Below are 22,764 nucleotides of genomic sequence, written 5' to 3' on the forward strand. Positions count from 1 at the left end.
GCAGGCGGCCGAGGGGGAGAAGCGGCGGGCCGGCGCTCCCCTCGCCTCCCCGCGGCGCAGCTCTGTGAGGGGCTGGCCGGCCTGGCTCGCGGCCCTCGGGGGCCCTCGGCAGGGACTGCGCCGGCCGCGGCCTGGGGAGCGGGGCCGGGCGCGGGCGGGGGAGCAGGAGACGGCGAGGGCGCTGCCGTAATCTGCCAGCCCCAGGCGGGCGCCTCCCCTCCGCCCGCGCGCTGAGCTCCCCGGGGCCGCCCGATAGCTCGCCTCTGCCGCCGATAAGGCCGTCGGAGGGCCGCGCGCCGCGGCCGCCTGGCCCCAGACGGCCCGGGCCCGGCACAGGCGCGGCGCGTCCCGCAGCCCCAGCTGCTCCCACAGCGGACCGCGACGGACCACAGCGGACCCCCGGCGGGATCCTGGTGAGGGACCGGCATGCCCTTCCCGAGGGGCTTCCTCAAAGTGAGTGCTCGAGCAGCTGCTCGGAGGCGGGGTGCTCGGGAAGGGCGAGGAGCTGGCGAGGGCGGCGAGCAGCGCAGCTGTCTGTGGGCTCACCTGCGCGCACCCCCTGGGCTCCAGGCTTTGTAGTAGCGTCAGCACTCATTCGCTTGGGCGCTGAGGCGGCAGGTGGCCTCTGCCTGGCTCAATTAGTCCAGTTCATATGTTTTACAGCCCGAGATCTGCCAAATTGAGTTCCACCTACCTGGTTCTCTGAATTATGTTCTATCTGCATTAGGGGTTGGGAAGAATAATCTTTGGATTATATCCCTTCTTTGGCCTATTGAGATTCTAGAAGCTTTCCTTTGAGTCTACAGAGCAGTGTGTATTTCAGGTGTGTTTTCACAGGCCAGTGGCCCTGAAAGAGAGTAAGGACACGTGAGAATTTGGGCTGCTCTGACAGGGGGCCTGGGTCAGCCTCATTGGGAAGGGGGCTTGCTTGTTTACTCAATGACCCACAAAAGTCAGTTACCTCATGGTCACACCTTCCCTGTTCTTGAAACACTGAACTTCGGATTTCTGTTGCTAATTTACTAGAGGGAGAAGAGTCTAAGAAAGAGGGGCAAAAGCTCCAGAGTGGCTCTGGGAGCTAGGGTCTGACGGATATTCTTTAAGTGGCAATAGAGCATCACAGGGGGTTACCCCACCCCACCCCCAATTCTCCTGTGATGATAGGACATATCACCATCTAGTAGCACCCCCGCTGGACTGTTTTTTTAAGTGTCCTGTGTCAGGGTGTGGTTGTTGGTTTAGGTGGGGGATTCAGAGGCCAGAGGTGGACCCGAGGCCACATGCCCAGAGGGACCCTAGTGTAGTCACCTGGGAGAGCACCCACCCTTCTAACCTGTGTAAAAGTGTGTGGGTACAAGGGAAACCATATGAAGTGGGAATTTCTTTTTAGTGGTTTCACATCTTCACAATTCGCCTTCCTGATGATTGATTTTCTTCCCTGGGAAGGGGAGGGTCTGTGCAGGAACCTGGGGACTCTGGCTTTGAGCCTCACCAGCAGCAAGCAGGAGCCAGGTTACGTGCAGCTGAGGCTTTTCCTTTCACTGGGCAACCCTAGGCCACGGTTTCAAACGGAGTCTTGGAGGCTGTTCGTAACAGACCTCAGAGCTCGGGGAGGAGACCGTGAGTGGTACAGGAGGCGCAAGAGCATCTCCAGACCCAAAGACAACCCAACGTCTTGCAGGAATAAGGAATGGGTTATGACAAATGTTTAAAATGAGCGTGATGACTTTCACCAACCAAATAGCCTCGGGAGAGCCGCATTTTGTGTGTGAGTTTCTTTCTGGCTACTGGTCTGTGCAGCTGAACAATGGAAACAGTAGAAAAGGAAGCACAACTATAGAAGGTTGTTTTTATAAGCAGTGTCGTATAAACTCAGCTGACCCTAGACTTCAGGGGCCAGTTACAATTAGTTTCTAAATCCAGGTTGTCACCCCTTCCCCCAAAATGATTTGGCCAGTGTCTTTGAAAAATCAGCTGACTTAACTTTGAATTTAATCAAAGGGAAGCATATTGAGAAAGACTGTTGTTGTTGTTGTTGTTGTTGCCAAAAAAATAAAAGAGAGAAAGTAAGAAAGACGGCAAAGGCACTGAAAATCTTTGTCCTCAAGGTCTGTTCAAAGTTTAATAAACATTCATCAAGTACCTGCGTCTGTCAGGTCCTGTTGTAGGCACTGGGAATACAGGCAGGGAACAGAGCAGGCACAAATCCATGCCCTGCAGAGCTTACCCTCCAGCAGGGCAAGGAGACAGACTGGAAACAAAATAAATGAGTACTCATTTGCCGAAAGATGAGAAGTGCAGGGGGCGGGGAACATGCAAAGGGGCTAGGAAGCTTGGGGCATTCGCAGTGTCAATAAGGTGCTCAGAGAGAGCCTCAGTGAAGTTCACGTCGGCTGTTGTGTTTAAAACTTAGATTCCACGTGACTGTTAATAAGGATTACAATTTGATGTCAAGAATATTAAATAGGAGACTTTGTCGATTATGAGAAGCTACAGATTTTTCAGTTACATTCTCACTGTTGAGATGGATTACCCGTAGAATCCAAGAGAATTCGTGATACTTGGGGATGCAGTTATCCGTGTCAGGTTCTTAGGTATTGAGTTGGAGGCTTTTCTTTTCTGGCTGGCCCACCTGGTTCGATGACATTTTAATCAAGCCTCTGCTGTCTGTGTGGCTAGCATTTCTAATGTCAAACTGCTGATGATTGTATTTATCCATTATGATTTTGGGGAGAAACTTTTGTAAGATGGCCAGTTAAATGGGCACTGACAAATATGATGATCTTGGTTAGCAGCATTCTTAAAAATAAAGAATATTGTTTTTTGTACCTCCTTTAAAAAAAAATCAATTGAGCAAAGACTTGAAGGAGGTGGGAGAGGGAGCCATGTACAACTTTGGAGGAAACAGCACATGCAAATGTCCTGAGGCAGGTGTGAGTTGTGGGAAGAACCAGGAGACCAGTGTGGCTGGGGCAGAGGGAAGAGGGCAGAGTCCAAAAGCCTGCGGTCAGAGAGGTGGTAGGAGGGAGAATGGGGAGGGGGCAGGGGTACAGAACATCTAGGGTCTTGTATACTATTGTAAGAACATTATTTTTACCCTGAGAGAGACAAGAAGCATTACACGATCTGGGGATTAGACACATGGTATGATTTGACTTCTTCCTCTACCTCTGACTTCCTAATGCCTTTGAAACCAAACTCCCAGGAATGGGCTACCAAAACAAAAAACAAAAAACAAAAAAAACACCTACCAAAGTATGGCAACACTGTAATCACTGACCTCTAATGCATTTGTTCTTAGCCTTTTTTCCTCTGGGATACACAGGGCTGGTTGTTAACATAGTTCTGCATGATATATTTCATGGCCATACCTGGGTATTGATAATGCCCTTCTCCCTTACACTGTCCAATTTAATGAGAAAATAAATAGTGCCACAGATGCTCTTTACTTAAAAAATTGTCATGGGTAAAATTAAATAGAAAACAGAAGCCACTATACAATCACGACTCGTATGCAGTCCTGTAATGTGTAATCACAGCGGCTGATCCTTCGCTGCTTCCTTTGGACCTCCACATGGATAAAGCGGACTATGGTTCCGGAACACGAGCGGTCAGGAAAGCTTATCGGGTGTAAGCATGTGACGGCAGAGTTGCCACAGAGGGGGAGCCTTGCATCTGCTCTAAGTTTCAGAAAGTACGAATGGTCTTCCTACAGGGCATCTGGCCCTCCAGGACCCCTCCTTTACACACAACCACGGTGATTTTGTAGAAAGGCAAGTCTCACCATGTCACTCCCCAACTTCGAATCTTCAGTGACTTGGGGCACCTGGGTGGCTCAGTGCATTGATCGTCGGACTCGATTTCAGCTCAGGTTATGATATCAGGGTTGTGAGATCCAGCCCTGTGTCGTATTTGGGCTTCGTGCTCAGCGGGGAGTCTGCTGGAGATTCTCCCTCTCTCTCTGCTCCAACCCCCGCTTGCGCTCACTCTCTCTCTCATAAATATGTAAATCAATCTTCAGTGGCTTCACATTCTTTAGGATAGAATCCAGACTCCTTAACGAGACCCCTCCTGCCCTGGCTTGCCCATTTTTCCTGCCCTGCTTCCTACTCCTGGCTCCATGAGAATTGCTTCGGGCACACCAAACAGGCCGCACTTGGAAATTTTTATATTATATTTGTAAGCTCCACCTGGGGGGCCATGTGCTTGTCTCGTTCACTGTTGTATCCTAGGCACGTCGCATGGTGCCCGGCAAGTAGCAGGTGCTCATGAAATGTTGGTTTCGTTCATGAATGAACAACAGACTACTTGCAAAAACACCTCACGACTGGTTCCTGCTCACTAGTTTGGTCACAAACCTGCAATCAGAAATCACTGCCCTAGTGGTTTCTATGTTGACCTTTAAGATACTTTGCTGTTGGGATTTTTAAAAAATTCACAAAATAATTTCTCCTTCCTCAGAGCTCTCCTTGCACTTTCTTGGAACCTCCCTTAAGAGCCTTCTCATTGTCTCTCTCTTTACACTTATTTACACATCGGTCTCCTCCTCCAAGCCGGGGGTGGCAGGAGGAGAGCTGCAGCTCCGGCTGACTCACGTTTGAGTCACTCCTCCTATTTTCCCTGGCATCAACCACGGTCTTGAACGTGGGGCTGCACTTGTCCGAACCATGAGCATTGACTGACTGTTAGGAATATGTTGGGTCATTTATTTGGAAAATAAATCAACAGGCCCTGCGGGGAGGGGGCCGTCACAGCCTAAGGCCCCAGCTGGCCGAGCGACCCGCTTTCTCTGAGTTGCGCAGTGTGGACTGAGGCCCATGTGACTCTGCTCAGGCCACATTCGAAGTTTGTCATCATTGTCTGACAGGCAGTGACAACCAATTAGAGATCTGGTGAGAAACAGAATCGTTTCCTCCCCAGCCTCCCGCTCACCCTTGACCACACCGTCCCTCTGCGGCTGGCTCTCTGAGTAGAGGCTGATTTATCTCCTGAATTTACTGTCACGGCTCAGGAAGGAAGGCACATTAAGGGCGGAAGCGGTCCCACAGCTCATGCGCCTGGCCAACCAGCTGCTGAAATCTGCTTGGAGTGGAAGGTGGGACGGGGACAGGGGCAGCCTATATTGCTAGAAGGGAGAACATGCTGAAGGGCAGATTAAGACCAACAAAACCATCAAACAGCCCCCGCTCTGCTACCCAGGGGCTGGAACCCAAGCTCCCTCCTGAGAAAGCTGCAGGCACCAGCTGTCTCTAGGAGACAGAAGAAGGCAGGGGGAAGCCTGTCTGGCCTTCCCCGGGACAATAGTGGTCAGAAAACTGCTCTGCCCTTTCCAGGAGTGGATTGTGAAGCATTATGTTGTAAGAGAGAGTACCTGGTTTCAATTTCTTTTGGGAAGCTCATGCCTAGAAAAGCTGAAAAGAAGCTGGCTTTGGTCCAGTCCTGTTCTCTGATGGCCCGGCCATCGATCAAGGGTGGTGATGATTTGCAGACAATGGAACAGGTTCCAGCTACTCGGAAAAGCCTTTCTGGGCCACACTCCCTTGCCCACTCTGGCAAGCTATCCTTCCAGTGGGGTGGGGTGGGGGGGTCATGGTATATACCTGTGGCTTTCCTTTTCTCCTAGGGAAGGGAGTGGCTAGGGGCAGGCTAATATTTCTGTCTAGTGGTGTGATCCAAAGGTACCAGTAGAATCCCCATCCTCCAAAATGATCACCCTGGGTCCAAAGTGAAGCCTGAAGTTACACCATTAGAGATTATTCCTTAGGTTCTTAAAGGGGTTTTGATCTCTAAACATACTTCTATTAAGTGCATACACTTAAGCCTTTATAATAGGATCTTGAATTGTACAGATGCAAGGAAATAATTCTTATTTGCATGGGATTAGTTGAGGATTTCAGCAAAAGCAAGGAGTGGGATTTAGGGCGGGTTCATGGAATAGGGGCACGGAGAGGGGTGAGATGCTGGCACAGAGGGGAGAAAGGAAAGAAAGGCCCGCTCTCTTGCCTAGGACAGTGGCTGGGCCTAAGATTCCTTCCTAGCTATTTATCTATCCCAAGATCTGGATCCCAGGCACACCTGTCACAATGTGGAATGTGCAAGTTGATGAGTGATGCTGGGCTGGAAGTGGCAATAGGGACTGGTGATGGAGTTGCCAGATTGTGAATACCCTTTTCATGCACACGCCGTGGGGTCAGCCCCGGAGCTGTCTGGGCTTCTTGGCTCCAGTGCCAGGGTTGATAAAACTGTGCCCTTCCACTAGACCTTTGCAAACACTGTGTGGAATTGATTGACCAGGCTGTTGGGCTCTCTCCCCAATAGAAATTGACAAGAGGCCAAAGGGGCGTTCCAGGCAAGGCTTTATTGGGGTCTGTGCTTGAGCAGGAGGGAGGCAACGGTGTCCTCAGGCTGACTCCCCGAGGCAAGGCCAGGAAGTTTCTTAAAGAAACTTAGGTGGGAGGGGCGCCTGGGTGGCTCAGTCAGTTGGGCATCTGACTCTTGGTTTCAGCTCAGGCCGTGATCTCATGGGTTGTGAGATCTAGCCCCGCATTGGGCTCCACGCTCAGTGGGGAATCTGCTTCAGGATTCTTTCCCCCGTACCCCCCCACCCCAGCTCACACTCACTCTCAAAAATGGATAAATAAATCTTTTTTTTTTTTTTTTAAAGAAACTTAGGTGGGAAAAGGATGATGTTTAAGCATGGAAAGGTGAGGTTTTTCTTGGCGCTTGTGACTTTAGAGAGCATGCTTTTCCATAGGGTGCATCTCATTAGCATGTGAAATCTGCATCCCTGCACGTGACTTTTAGCATTTAAATGAGGGAAAGGTAACTTGAAGGTAGTCCTGGCGGTCACTGTGCACACGCTAAGGCCAGCGTGGGGGTCCGTCTGCTGCAGGCTGGTTTGGTCTGGATCTCACCAGTTCTTTCAGGCAGCTGGCTCCCTCCTTTAAGTTGATGTCCTGTTTTCTGCATTCCTGTGAGATATATTGCTCAAGAAACACAGACTCATGAGTTTTCTTTTAGGGAGTTTTTCCTTTATGGTACAGTTGCTTCGCATTAGGGCTTTGGGACGGGCCCCGAGAACAATATAGTTTTACAGTATATCAAGTATAGCATTTTCTTTACATACTTTGTCTTAATGTGATGTTGAAATCACCCGACAATCTAGGTATTATTACTGTCACTTTTCTGATGAGGAAACAGAGGCTGAGCAGCGAATTAACTGGTCCAAGTTCCACAGCTGGGTTGCCGACTGCTGTCTGTCCCCTGACTCTCTATAGATGGTTGCTGGCAGGTGTGCATCTTCCTCACCTCAAGGACCGGTCACACTGAAATTATTACTTTACGTGCCTGACTCCCCTAGTCTGCCTTCCCAGTGCCCAAACTGCGCAGTGTGGGTGAACTCACCCAAGCAACATTGAAGGCCTGTGGGATCTGCAGCCAGACCACTTGGGTTTCAATCCACTTTCTAGCTGGTGCCCTTGAGCCAACTGTAGACCCTCCCCATACCTCCGCTTCCTCATCTGTAAACTGGAGGCAATAGTGGTTGTCCTAGGGTTGCGGTGAGGAGTACACGAGAGAGAGCCTGGAGTATCAGCAAATATTTGTTTTATATATATATATATGTATATACATATACATATATATATTTCGCATCACAAGTTCTTCTGTGGATCAGTAGCTCTCAATATGCTAAGAACTTTGGAAATTTAAAAAATACCTTCCTACCTTCAACATAACTTCAGGTCAACAGAGTTTACTGAGTAGGAAACAAGGGTAAATGACCCTCAGGAAGGGGTGAGTGCTCATTAGTAGGAGGCTGGAATGGGGAAGAATTAATTCTGCTTGTCAGTTGAACGAGGGGGTTTGTCAGGGAAACTTCGTAGAGGAAGAGAACTCTGAATGGCCTTGAAGAATCCGTAGAATTTCTCAAATCAGGGACTGGGAGGAGGCCGGCTGCAGAGAAAGCATGATCAAACATATGGAAGGCATAGAAGTGCCTCGTGTGTCTGGGAAAGGTGCATGGTCCAGGCGTTCAGGGACAGGTGGGTGGTGTGCAGGTGGGTGGTGGGAGAGGAGGATGAAGAGGTGGGCAGAGGCTAGACTGTGAGTTTCCGAACATCAGCCTAAGATTGTGAACTTGATTCTGCAGACGTTGGAGATCCAGCAAAAGCTTTGGAGCAGGAAAGTGTCATGCTCAGAATGCTCACTGTGGCAGGGTTGAGGAAGAGGGGTCATTGGAGTGGCAGGGAGTGGAAATCAGTTAGGGAAACACTGCCGATCTCCAGGTGAGCATTGATGACATCCTAATTAAGGGGAGTGGCAGGCAATTAACAGTACTTAGTAACTGCTGTGTATCAGTCACGGCGCTGTGTATTTACACACCTCAACTCATGTGATGCTCACAGCAGACACCCATGTTACAGATGAGAAAACTGAGTCTTGTTGCAGTCAGGAAACGTGAAGAAATCAGGTTGTTGTCTGGGGGTGTCGACAGGCTTCTCATAGGGGTGCTCCATGGTCGGGGGACTAGTCCTCAGCGTGTAGGCCAGATAACTTGATTTGGAGGTGCCATCAGAACAGCAGGTTTGGGAACTGACTTACCGCCAATCTGACTCACCAGAGTCTGGTGTTGACACCAGCCCACCAACTTCACAACGAGAGGTATGACTTCTCTGGCCATCTGGTGCTCTTGTGCCCTCACTCACTTGTGTTCTCTGGTCAGTGGATTCCAGCCCATTAAGAAAATCTAACTGGCAAGTCAGTTATAACTGTGTTCTGGAAAGCATGCAATCAGAGAAACGGGGGCGCGGGGGGCGGGGAGTAATCTTGAAGAATATGTCATCAAGACTGATGAACCATTCATGCCCCACAGCCGAGAGCGTCATGTTTGTTATAAATTGCTGATTAAACAACATTGGAATAGAAAATGAGTCTCGTTGCCTATGTGATGCCAATCTGATTGGAAGCAGCTGCCTGAAATGCTGTGTTCAGAAAGATTCTGAAGCCACTTTTAGGCTGATGGGCAAGACTTTGTGATAAATTAGCAGCCTCTGCCAGGGCGCCAGGTGGGGGAGGGCGGCTGTATTGGTGGGAGTGTTATCGGAGCCATTTCTGGACAGTATTGTTTTTCTTCCCCCCAACGGAGCCGAATCAGATGAACCATGTTCTAAGAGTTATTTATTTGAGAGACACCCAGTCTTTCAAGGAGACTTCTGAAGCTAACTCGTGTTCTGCATTATGTGCTGATTTTGCTGGCTATCCCTCAGAAGGTATTATAACACCACCGATTAGAAAGCTCCTTATCTCTGCTAGCCATCACTCTCAGGTTCCTGGGGGTCAGGTTCAGGTCAGAGTCTACATCCAGACCGACACCTGTAGGAGCGCAGAGCCCAGCTGCCCCCCTCACACTGAAGCAAAGGGCATTGTTGGTCTTGTCTTTGCCTAATGAGTGTGAATTGCCAGTCAGTATCACCTGCTGGAATGGAGCTTTCCAACCCAACCTCTCCAGGCTTTTGATAGAATCACCAACAAACCAGGACCGTTGGCCCCCAGGCTGGGCCTGCCCCTCCACCCCTATCTCTCTGCACCAATCCAAACACCACCCATCCCTCAAGCTGGAGAAGGTCCGCTGTCCTCTGCAGATTTCAGAGCTCCCTCCATCCTCGGAGCCCCGTAAGCCCATGGCACTCATCTAGCCCTTGGCCCATCTCTGCTTCAGGATGTCTCATACAAAATAAATACTGTGGAGCTTAAAAAAAAAAAAAAAAAAATGAATGACCATTGAACTCTGACTCCGGTGTGTGTGTTGAAACTCGAAAATGTGGCAAGGTGGTTGCTCTGAATGATTGGTTAAATGGAACCTGCTCCAGCACTACCTTTATTCTTCTTATGAAATCCTCATAGAAACAACCTTTTATTAGAATTGGTCTTTCTCGGATTTGGTTAAAACACATTTGCAGGTAGAGTGATGAACTGACTGGTGGGGAGCTTTGGATTTTTGGTCTCTATCTAAATTGTCTTCTTTTGGGGTTTTGAAAAATTACTTGTGAAGGTCCTTGTTTCTCCACCTGGAAAATGCAGATAATAGCACTTGACATTGACAACCGCAGGAGTTTGTTGTCAGGTGCTGAGTTAGTATTAGGTTGTTCTGAATGTCTCAGGCACACAGTGATATTTAAATGGGTGCCCCAGGGGGCACCTGGGAGGCTCACTCATTAAGCGGCTGACTTTGGCTGGGGTCATGATCTCAGGGTCCTGGGATCAAGCCCCGCATTGGGCTGTCTGCTCAGCGAGGAGTCTGCTTGTCTCTCTCTCTCTCTGCCTGCCCCTCCCCTTGCTTGTATCCTTTCTCTCTCTCTCTCGTGTAAATAAAATCTCTTTAAAAATAAAAAAAATGGGTGCTCTAGGATTAGGACAACTGTACTAAACCCTCTTTCCCTACTCCATTCATTTGCAACATAGCTGTCAGTAACTTTGTTCCTAGCCTTTGAATAGATGAGATATTTGGAGCAAGAAGTGCCTGGTGCAGCTTTAAGTTCTTGATTAAGTCTTTGTTTGCATCTAATTTTATGTCACAATAAAAGTGCGCCCCCCTTTGGGACGTTGCTGATAACTGAACTGGGCAGTGGCGTGGCGGGGGGTGGCGGGCTCTGTCTTCAGGGTCTCCATGGTTTAGCACGCCCCCAGGCAGCTCTTTCCAGGCCCGGGGGCAGCAGGAGGGCTGCCTGAAGACGGCCTTCTACCATGCCTTTCACACGTGGAGGCCTTCCTCTGAAATGTTCTTAATTCCCTCATCCCCATCATGACTTGCTCTCACTCCTGTTCCTTCAGAGTCGTACTCCAGAGCATTTTCCAAGCTGATGAGTAATGACTGAGCTCCCGAGAGGGGCAGGGTCCTGTGGGGGTGCTGACGTGAAGTGCCCTGTGGTGGCTGCCCTTCAAGCCCCCTCAGCCTGGAAGGGGCGTGAGGCGCGAACACAAACCACTCTGATCCCAAAGAAGAAAGGAATCCATTGCAAGGGACATTGCAAGCAGAGGAAATCAAGGGAAGGTCCATGAAGATAGGGCCTCCAGGTTGGCTGTAAGGGATGGCTTTGTTGCAGATAGTCGAGAATGGAGGAAGCTGGACGGTCCACCTTGGGGAAAAACCCTGAGTGGTCAGTGCGTGTTCATGTTAACTTGTGTAGGGAAAAAAGAAGGGTATGAGATCAGGTTGGAAAGTGAGCTGGAGAGTAGATAAAGAAGGACCTGGGAATGACCTGCCAGGGTATTCAAAGGACCGGAAAGCAGTGGGGAGCTGCTGAGTCACCAGGTGAGGACTGAAGTGCCTGGCTCAGGTGCTCGCGTTAAAATGGAAAGCAGTGCATGGATGGGAGAGAACAAACTAAGAAAAAGACAACGAAAGAGTCTCACTAACACCTCTGGAGCCCTGTGCCAGGCCCTGTTCTAAGAACCCTACGAGTATTCCCTCGTTTCATCCCTGGGGTGGCTCTACAAAGTCAGTGCATGTCACAGCTCAGGAAACTGAGGCACAGGGAGATTCTAATTTGCTCAAGGCCATGTAGTCAGGAGGTGTTGGAACTGTGATATGAAGCCAGGAAAGCTGGGCCCAGAGTCCGACTCCTTAACCTGTACCTTATTCTGCTGTCATCTGAGTGGTAGAAGCAGGAGACTCGGGAAGAGAAGCAGGGGCTGGCCTCTCTCCTCCCTGACCACGTGGTGGCATTTCATGTGAGACTCCTGGGAGCCCACTCCCCAGATGCTGGCTCTGTGGTGGGATCCTGGCAGACCGCCTTTTGAATCCTTCATATCATACCACCCTGCCCAGGGACGCCTGGGTGGCTCAGTCACTTAAGTGTCTTCCTTCGGCTCAGATCATGATCCCAGAGTCCTGGGATCGAGCCCTGCATCAGGCTTCCCGCTCAGTGGGGAGCCTGCTTCTCCCTCTCCCTCTGCCATTCCCCCTGCTTGTGCTCGCTCTCTCAGTCTCTCTCTCTCTGACAAATAAATAAATAAAATCTTAAAAAAAAAAAGATGCATACCACTCTGCCCATTCCTTCAGCAAAGCCTCTTTGGACTCACCACGGACAGGCTCTCCCCCATACTTTAAAACATGAAGTAGAACCGCCTCAGTAAGTGTGTAGACATCTGAACCCCCAACACAGATGTGTAACAGGATGTTCACTTAATTTGCAAAAACTTCACCATGGGTTTTTTTTTAAGTAGCTAGCTCTCAAGTGCATTGGAAAATTATTTTATATATAAAAACTTTCATTGAAGGCAACAAAATGTTTTGCCTAGATCCATATACACCACACATGGTAAAAGTATTTCAGAATGTTTCCAGTTTCCTCCTTGCCTTTTGTATTTCTCAGTGAATTTAATGACAAATATCAATCACCTAAAAAAAAAAAATGTGGTAGCTGGTAGCTTGAATTGTATTATAAAACTTACCAAAGAGGTGAAAATGTAATATACCAAAGTTCACATGTACAAAACAGGAAAATTATGGAACTGGCTACTTTTTTTATTTTTATTTTTTAATTAAAAAAAAAAATTTTTTTTAAGATTTTATTTATTTATTTGAGAGAGAGAGAGCATGAGAGGGGGGAGGGTCGGGAGGGTCAGAGGGAGAAGCAGACTCCCTGCCGAACAGGGAGCCCGATGCGGGACTCATCCAGGGACTCCAGGATCATGACCTGAGCTGAAGGCAGTTGCTTAACCAACTGAGCCACCCAGGCGCCCTGGCTACTTTTTTTAAAAGATTTTATTTATTTATTTGAGAGAGAGAGAGAGAACGAGCAGTTGGGAGGGTCAGAGGGAGAGAGGGAGAAGCAGACTCCCTGCTGAGAAGGAAGCCTGATTCGGGGCTCGATCCCAGGACCCAGAGATCATGACCTGAGCTGAAGGCAGATGCCTAACCGACTGAGCCACCCAGGATCCCCTGGAACTGTCTAATTATATCCCAAAAAAGTGTATTGCTTTAAGAAGAAATTCACTAAATAGTTAGCTATTGCATTGAAGTTCTTCATGGAGTGAAGAAGAGTAGGGCAGAAAAATAGGATGTCTGTAGAGCTGAGCTAGCTGGAGATCAGTGTGAAAATGACCAGCCCCTCCTGCCCTGTGTTGTGTGGGGAAATACAGAGTTTTAGAGTCAAGCACTGGGAAACAGTGGCTTCCACCCGCTGGTCAGGTTTCTCCAAGACCGCTCAGAGCTCTCCCATGTCCCATGCTCCCTTGCTCTGAGAATCTCTGAGGATAGAGTTTGTGTCTCCCACACTTCCTAGCCCCGTGCACCCTTCGGGATAGGGTGGGTGACAGTGCACAGGGCTGGTGGTCCCGGGAACATACTTTGGGAAACGTAGTATCAGGCTACACTGAGAGGGTGGTGTTCAGATTTTCATTTTAGGAGAGACCCTGGTAATTGGAGCACAGATTTAGGCAGGAAATTACCAAGGAAACGGGTCTGGAATGGCATCTGGGGGAAACCTTGAAGGAACAAGGGGCAGAAAAAGAATAAAGAGTCTGGAAGAAAGTCCCTAATTGTCCCGAGGGTGCCACTGGCAAGAGCGGAGAGTCATCCCATGGTGTTCTCAAGGTCATTACTAGGTGAAAGGTGGGGTAGAAGTCAGAGGAAGGCAGATTCCAATCTCATGTTGAGGAAAGACTTACCAACAAGTAGAGAGGAAAGTGTCTGAGCAGAGGCCTGTCAAAAACTTCCAAGGAAGGACAGTGGCATGGACCAGGACTAGGACTTAGATGTCCTTGGAAAAGAGAGCCTTGAATGATGTGATTATAAGATAAACAACACAGAGAGGAAATGGGGCTTGGTGCCGTATTCCCTTTGCTGAGGTTGACTACCTTACGTTATCTTCTGATTTCTTTCTTTTTCCTCCCGGGTCTGTAGGGCCTTGATAATTTGCATGGTCGGTTTAATAGCTCTCTGTGGAAATGAGAAAATCATTCAATCAGGGGAAATGGATTTGGGATGAGCAAAGGAGCTTTTTCCGGTGTGGATATTTTAGGAACACCTATACAACAGTTAGAAATCTTGGGGCTTTCTGATCAGCTGGTGTCTAATGATCAAGGCAATGAAATACTTGAAATTTTATAAGCCAAATAGGATGGAAATCTTTCATCTAATTTGGGACCCAGATTTGCATTTTGTTTACTTAGATTTGCATGGGAGATTAGAGAGACCCAAACTCCAGATGTGTAAGACAAAATAAAAATGAATATATGCAGTGTGCTATATTTTGATTCAAATAAAAGGCTTATTGTTTGACTCACCAGGATCCCAGACCACCTGAGATGGTTCTCGTAGGTGTTAGGAAATCGCTGGGGGGCGAGGAGGGCCTTATAGCTCTCTTGAGACAGGCCTACAGGCTACAGAACTGACTCATTCAGTGTGATGCCCCCACTGGAAACACGATCTCATTTGGTGGAGGTGGAAACTGGGGAATGGGAGGTTAGGCGACTGGCTTGCAATCACTCACTGGTTCGTGGCAAACAAATAAGGAGAGATTCACGGAGGAAGCCTGAAGGGTAGCTAGCAGCTTTTTTCTCCCAGTTTGAAACACCCACCCAAGAAATGGCAGGCACATTGTCAGCTAGCACAGATGACTTCCCTACAACACACCCAATTTCTTTCTGGCCCTGTGTCTTGGCTTTGAGGGTTTGATTTAACAGCTGGCTATGGAAATATTCCCTCTTCCTTCGGGCAGTTGGTCCCGTGGCAGAGGTACACGGTCCCGGAACTAGGGTGCATGGGGGGAATACTTAATATCGGGAATGAGAAAGAGGGCGTGACAGGCAGGTCTCCTTGGCGAAGGGCTCCGGCACCCTTAGGCTGGTGCCAGGGGAAGGGGTGGGGGGGGTGGGCAGGCATGTGAATGGCCCAATCTCTCTAAACCCAGGACTCAGCAAGTAGTGACTACACTCCTGTTTTGTACCTAGCCATTTAAAATCCCGTGATTTAAATCCCCGGGTTTATCAGCTGCGTTCCCAGTTTGGCTAGGAGTTGTTTTGACTGCTCTGCCCTTGGCCTTAATTTAGATGGGGCCAGCCACCAGGCCCCAGGCGGCTGCTTCAGCTGAACAGCCGTGGATCTCTCAGCGCCTCCCGAGTTGGCTCCTTACCCCCCAGCATGTGTTCTCACCTCCCTAACCCTGGGCTCTGAAAACAGACCTGAAGCTGACCTCTGCCCCCAGCCCCTGTTGGCCTTGGAGACCTTCTGCCTTCCCCTCCCCCGGCCCTCCACTCTCCTTGCTCCATTGGTTCTTGCTGTCTGTGTCCTGTCCCAGTAGGGACAGGGAGAAGAGGCCACCCGAGCAGATCCAGGGGTGAGGTTGTGGAACATGCGGGACTAGAAGACAGAGGACTTGGTCTCTGGCCCCATTTCTGCCATGACCTGTGACATCAAGCCAGTCATTTCGTCCTTCCAGGCTGTTTCCAGGTCCTGAAATCTCTGCTTCTCCAGCTGTAATCAGAACATGCAGCTCTGAGTGCAGGTTTTGATTTCAATTTTTGGGGGGGTTTGGGAATGACTGCATGCTTCCTCTTTTGCAGAAGAGAGCAGCGGTGTGTGAGGGGGAAATCAAAAGAGGGCAGAGAGGTAGAAAGTGTGGTGAGATCAGAGCTTGAGCACCCAGAGCTTGGGAGCCTGGGAAGGTGGGTCCTGCTGAGTCCTCCACGCCTGTGATCCCTGGGATGCGCACCCCCCCCAAGTGGAAGACACTTGACACAACTGTTGGTGGGTGTGGTTCATGTGGTACCTGCTTGAAAGCTGTCTCTTGAATTGCACCACACGATGCCTTTTCAAATAGGGAAGAGCCACGAGGCTGGGGGAGGGGGGAGGGGTGGGCCGCGGGTCTGTGGATGGTCCAAAGCTGGCTGACTGGCTGGGAAAACTGCAGAGGGCGGGCGAAGCAGAGGGGGTCAAGGAGATTTCGGGGTGAGGTGCAAGGCCACAGATGAATCCCACTCCTCATCACTGACAAGACCTCTGACTGAGTTTTACCTCCTCTCTCAAGCCTTCCAAATAGAGCCCCCAGTTCCAACAGAAAGTGGTGACTTTTTTTCCCAAAGAGGGAGACTTGCCACAGACAGAAGCAGAGGGCGGAGATATTTCTCTGTAACATCTCTGGTTAGGGATTCCACCAGTTTCATAGTGAGGCACGATTGTAAGTTAAATCCTGAAGCGCTCGTAATTTTTTGTATGTGGCATATTCTCTCCCCACCCCCACCGCGGTCTTGAAGTAATCTGTCCGGTGAACTGTACACTTGCCCACAGAAGAGACAGTGCCTCTAGCAGCCCCCTGCCCTCCTCACCATCCTCTCCCCTTCCCGGCCCCCAGCCCCAGAGTCTAATGCCCTGGGACCCACTGTCTCCATGTCTGAGGCTGAGCACACGCACATAGACACACATGGGCAAACACACACACACACACACACACACACTTCCTTAAAGTGGCCTGGGCGGGTTCTGGAGCCACTCAGGCCTTGGGCTCCAGAAAAACCATTAGCCTGTGGGCCCAATAGCATTGACCCACTTGGATGGTAAGAATCTAGTGAAGGAGAGGAGTCTGCTCCTCTCCCCTCTCCCTGGGTGGGGTGTAGGAGGATGTTCATCCCTCCCCAGGAGGAGAGGAGAATAAGCTGAACACTATAATAATGAGTCACTCAGGTTAACTCAACAAACTCCTACAGGCATTTGAAAAATGTTAATGCTATTTATTAATTCATTCAGCATCCACGAGGAAATAATTGGAAGTTACTGGTTGAAAATCGAGAGGAGGTGAACTTGGGCCTCCTATCCCGTGTGATTAGCCAGCTGCATTCCTGGGAGCTCCGGAGAGGCCCCTGGGGTCTGTTTCAGCTGTCTGTGACTTCAGCTTCCCTGATTGGCCTCGGGACAGGGTAGGCCCTTAGCAAATGCTAAATAATAATTAGAGTAAGTGGCCTGGACAAAGCATTGCTGTAGAACACACCAAGCTCCCATTAGAGAACAGAGACCTTCCCTGGTGTTCTCTCATTGCTTTCCCAGACAGAACTGAAGTCTTGTTTATTTATGGCGTCCTCAGAGTTCCTGGGCTTTCTATCCTTCCACAGTCTCGGTGTCCACAAGAGCCGAAAGCTTGCAAGAGCAGAATTGGCTCCAGATAGCGGAGTTCAAATCCTGGCTCTACCACGTATATGCTATGTGACCCTGGGCAAGTTTGTTAACCTTCCTGTGCCTCTGTTTTCCACTCGTAAAATAAGGACCATTAGAGCATGTACCTTCTAAAGTTGCTGTGAGGATTAAATGAGTTAGCACTACTACTGTATTTAGGTTTTTTGCATTTTCATTCATAAGAGTAAATGGACTATAACATTTCCTTTTTAATAATATCCTTATCAGGTCTTGATATCAAGATTATGTTGGCCTTATAAAACAATGGAAGTTTACACTCATTTCTCTTTTCTGGAAGTTTGTGTCAGGTTGGAATTATTTTTCCTTAGTGTATAAATCCCTCACTAATAAAGCCATCTGGGCTTATAGTTTTCTTTGTGGAAAGGTTTAATTATGGGTTTATATTTTTATTAAAGTCTCAGTAAGTTGCATTTTTTCAAGGAATTCTTATTTTTGAATTTTCAAATTTGTGGACATTAATTGTTCATGTTTTTATTATCTTCTTCATATCCAAAGGATCTGTAGTGATGTCCCTTACTTCATTCCTGACCTAGGTCCTTGTGCTTTTTCTCTTTTTTCTTGATCCATCTTCCCAGGAACTTATCAATTTTATTAGTTATTTTAAAGAAGGGGCACCTGGGTGGCTCAGTCGGTTGAGCGTCCAATTCTTTTGATTTTGGCTCACGTCATGATCTGAGTCATGAGATGGAGCCCTGGGTCAGGCTCTGTGCTCAGCAGGGAGTTTGCTTGAGATTCTCCCTCTCTCCCTCTCCCTCTGTCCCTCTCCCCATACCCACCCTCTGCGTGTGTGCATGCTCTCTCTCTCAAATAAATAATAAATCTTTTTAAAAAAAATAAAGAAAAACCTTTGACTAAAAAAAAAATGAGTTAGCACTTACAGGATGCTTAGAACAGTGCCTACTCCATAGTAAGCACCCCCCGAATGTTACCCGTTACTGTCTCTTCCTTTTGGTTCCTCACCAGTGAGTGCTTCTACCTTCTTGTCCCATGGGCATCAAAAGAATCTGTGGGTTTAGAGCAGGGCACTCAGACCCAGTAAGAGGCATGTCTCAGTGTTGGAAGAGGGGTGGGGTAGAGCACTAGAATGTTCCTTCACCACATCCAGCATACCTCTCACAAACTATGCATTTCCAGATACCATGCACTCCATCTCTACCTGCATTCAGGCCTCTGCTCCAGCATCACCTCTTCAGAGAGGCCTTCTGTGTCTACCACTGCATCCCACCTCATTCTCTGTCCCTTTCCCCTTGCAATCATCTTTTATGGCACTTCTCACTTCCCTATAGGGTCACTATCTTGCTGCTCATCCATCCACTTCCCTTCTCTCCCATTAGAATGCAAGCTCTTTTAGGGCAGGATTTTTGTCTCTCTGTTCAGTGCTGAGTCCTGAAGAATGTCTAGAACCTAACAAGCATACAGATATGTACATTTTTTAAAGTAAGCTCTCTGCCCAACATGGGGCTTGAACTCACGACCCTGAGGCTGAGTCACGTACTCTGCCGACTGAGCCATCCAGGTGCCCCAATGCAGATATTTTTTGGACAAATGAATAAATCCAACAACCATGAACTCATTTTCCTGTTTGCATAAAACCTTTGTGAGGGTTTTATGCAACCTCACAACAGGAAACATTTAAAACGTTAAAAGCTGTACTATCATTTGGAATGAATTATTCTTTTACATAATATTCACATAGTTCCCCAGAGTAGACATATTTCTTTTGTTGCCATACATATATATGTGTATTTACAAGTGTTTGTTTCTGGATCCGTGTGTTTTGTCTTCTATAACCAAACACCTGGAGCATGGGGGCTGGGGGTGCAAACTGAAACTGATCCCCATGACTTCCTAAAGATTGGCAGTCAGTCCTTAAGGTTTGGTTCAAATCTTACTGCTCAATAAAAGATTGCCCCGAGAACTGTCGTCCCATCTGACCTCAGCCTCTCCTTTGAACTACTGGCACACCTTATGGGAACCTCTCATTTGGTTTTAGCCAGGCCATGGGGTATCTCTTACTGAACATTTCACCCTTTTATTGTTCTATTTATTTTCCATACAGCTGTATCTTTACGTCTGCTAGTTTGCAATCTTCCTAAGGGTGGCAACCATGGAATCTGCTTATTTATGTCTTCCATCCGGTTCTTGGACTGCACATGGCAATTCAACAGTTCATGTCTGAATGGAAGAATAAACGAATGAGAAGCAGACCTATGAGCACCACCAAGTCTTATGTAGATAATTTATCTCTGTTACCCTCACCTTAAAAGCATCTGAGGGACCAAAGGTCCATATGAATATTGGCAATGATTTTCTTTTGGAAATGTTGATTGACATCTTTGTATCTTATTTCAGAAATCCTGGAAATGTCTCTCTCTCTGGAGGCAAGAACCAGCTCAGTCATTATAGAAATGATAATGGGTTTTTTAGTGATACTTGGTTCACTGCCCATTTCTCTTGTTCTTTCTCCAATACTTAACATACTTTTATTTAGGAGTTCAAGGTCAGGCGTGCTGAGAAAGGTCATTGTGAAAAACAGCTTGTAGAAGTACTTGTCAAGGTTGATTTTAGAGTACAAGGAAGATATTCATGAAGTCAGAAAATTTTAGATATGGAAAGAACATCAATACTTCTATAACATTTTATTTCTTTAAAAAGATATGAAGCCAAGGTTTAAAAAAGAGGCCATCTAGATATGCCTCATCATTGTACAGATTAGAAATGTCCAAATGAGTAACACACCTTAGGATTCACCCAGTGTAGGTGGGGATTTCTGCAGATGAGCGGGACAGAGAGAAATGCAGATGTGGCTGATGATTTATAACTTATTTCCTCACCTTTTATTTAAGTAATTATAAAAGGGGTGATAGAAATACTGTATGAAATGATCTCAAAGAGAAGCCAGCCAGAATTCACAAGGGGATTAAATAGAAAGATAATGGTCTCTATTCAATTATTAAGAATAATATGATGAGCCCCGTGTGAAATATTATGTGTGGCACCTGCTCTTGTTGGCTTGGTAGTAAAGAGAAAATAGGCCTGGGAAGTAGAAGGCAGAAACCAAGGTGTTCTTCAGTGGTAACTGCTAAGTACGCTGTTGAAAGGAGCTTAAGAGGATCTCGAAGGAAAGAGCCTGTCCTCCTGTTGTCAGGTTGTGAGAAATGGCAAAATTCAGGAGATGGTAGGTAGGCCAGGTACTGGTTTAATTGGGCTTAACTGCTTTGAAATGTTTTGGCTCTGGGAAGAGAGAAGAAACCCCTCCAGTCAGCATTTGGCCAGCTGGGTCTGCTCTGACCATCAGGGCCCCAGTGAAGGGGAAAGAAGACAGTTCCACAGCAGAGGGTCCCTAAGGACTCCACTACCTCATTATCCCTCCCTGGGGTTGAGGACCCAGGGCCAGCTGTGGAGGCTTAGCACCTGCTTCCTGGAGCTGCTTGCACCTGGCTCCAAAGGGGATATTACCAAAGTTACTCTGATAATTCTAGAGAACTCAGTTGGACTGGGATTAAAACCTACCTTATTGTTTCAAGACTCTCCATTTTCCCAACCTTTTGGGAAGAGAGAGTCTTGGCTCGGTCCCCTCTCATTAAACACCTTTAGGGCCTAGGGTCACGTCAACATTTCTGCGTCGAACCTACATCTGATCGGTGGCTGGGGTCTCTTCTGAAGAACGGGAATCCCAAATTAATAAAGAGGCCCTGAGTTGCATTCAGATTTCCAAGATGCATCCATTCTTCCTGGAGAACAACAGAATTTCACTTTTCTCATCTACCCCCCAAATACCTTAGCTCATATAATCAAGCAAGACCTAGAGCAGCTCTCTTCCCTCTGCTTCATGCCCTGCCCTGAGCACCGTCGTGCTCTTGGGTGACTTTGGGCAAATTACTTCATGTTTTTATGCCACAGCTTGTCTTCTGTGAGATGCGAATACTCATGGCAGCTACTTCCTAGGGTGGTTGTAAGGATCAAATGTGTTGACATCTAAAATGCTTAGGACAGCGCCTGGCTCTTAAATCTTAGCTACATTATTTTCAGCATCTTTCCCCTTCCTGCTCTTGTATCTGTACCTCATTGGCACCAGAGTGAAGTATTACGGGCCAGAGGTCAGGGAAGGGGGTCACAGGGCATGATCTTCCGAGGCCCCAGTTCCTAGTGGGTGTCTCCACACCGCCTCCCCCAAGCTGGGGAAGCCTTGCTCCAGAGACTGGACAAACTTCAGGGAGCACAGGCCCCTCTGGAATTCTTTCAGCAGGTCAGGCAGGCCACGGGCCACCCATTCCAGCTCTCTCTCTTTAGGGAGAATTGTTCAAATAAAGGAGAGGCCTGAGCAGATCTCCTGGTCAGCCATGTAGGGCCGTCTGAAGGAATACGTGGACATCCTTTGGAAAGTGAGCCATGGGATTCACTGCCGAGTCAAGCCCATTTGGCAGTTTGAAAAAATACAGTTGTGCATGTTAGCATGTCCAAGTGTGAAATGAGTTTGATTTTGCAGTTTCTCCCAGTAGCAGCAGGCTGCAGAGGAAGGTTTCCGTAATGTGTGCGAGCACTGGACAGAGTGTAGTAAGTCGGGCCATTTTGGCAGTGTGGCTCATACGTGTTTTTCAGAACGTGTGTGATCTCCTCCCTGAGTCTGGGCTCCCCCAGTCGGCAGCCAGGCAGTATGTTCTGAACCTAGCCAGTGCCTCACACAGTGGTGAGAATGGAACATGGCAACGGGACACGGGCCAGCTCGCTTGATGGGGGGGACACCTTTAGACATCTGTTTATGCACCCCGTGACCTGTCACCATCCTCCCACCCACAGCAGACAGGTATGAACCATTAAGGACCCATCTGCCTCATTGCCTGGGGAGTGAGGAAGCACACTGGCTTTGTCGGGGCTGGGCTGGCAATTTCGTGCTAACGGAGACTGGGGGGTGGGGGGAAAGCTGCAGGTGAGCCCTGGTGTGCACAATCCTTTCCTGCCGCACAGCTCGGCGCTCTGCCCCACCTTGGCAGTGACAGGGGTTCCCAGGCTGTTTCCTCAGGGGCCATTACAGCGTGTGGGGAAATAAACCATTTGGCCAACCAGCTCAGAACATCTGATTTTTTTTTTTCATGGATGTGACTCATTTTAAAATCTGAATTGAATGAATTTCTTTGGATTCCAGTTCAGCTAACATTTCCTGAGCCTCTGGTGTGTAGTCTGTATCATGCTAACACTCACGTATATTGTTTTGACCCCGCCTGGCTGAAGCTCCCATTTGGCTGACTTGAGGAACATAATCCTGTTCAACTCGAGAGACATGTAGTCGTGCTGCTTCTGTTCTGGGTATGGAGATGCCAAGATGAACAAGTATCAGAAGATCCCTCATCTCATACTTAGTTCTCTGCCTGAGTAGTCCTGGGTGGTTCTAGAATTGCTCAGCAGGCAAAAGCTTTTGCTTATTCTCAAGGCATTGAGTTCTTTAGGAATTCCGGTTATATTTCTTATCCAAAAACAGAAATGGATACTGAAGTTGAAATTTGTTATTGTACATAAAACATTCTGCTCTCTTCATCTGGTTATTGGATGCAAAACAGTGACGTTTGGATGCC

At 48.2% G+C, this 22,764-nt stretch overlaps 1 protein-coding gene across 1 annotated transcript in view; it reads left to right on the top strand.

The window, feature by feature from the left end:
* The first annotated feature begins 298 nt into the window (after positions 1-298).
* Positions 299-22,764, top strand: part of ANK1 (ankyrin 1) — a 127,435-nt gene continuing 104,969 nt past the window's right edge. Inside the window, exon 1 of the mRNA XM_035003964.1 lies at positions 299-453. Within this exon, the coding sequence (XP_034859855.1) occupies positions 427-453 (27 nt within the window). The 5' untranslated portion in view covers positions 299-426. The remainder of the gene's footprint in view (positions 454-22,764) is intronic.

Source organism: Mirounga leonina, unplaced genomic scaffold (genome assembly GCF_011800145.1).
Source record: "Mirounga leonina isolate KUSES-001 unplaced genomic scaffold, KU_Mleo_1.0 Mir_128, whole genome shotgun sequence".
NCBI lineage: Eukaryota > Metazoa > Chordata > Mammalia > Carnivora > Phocidae > Mirounga > Mirounga leonina.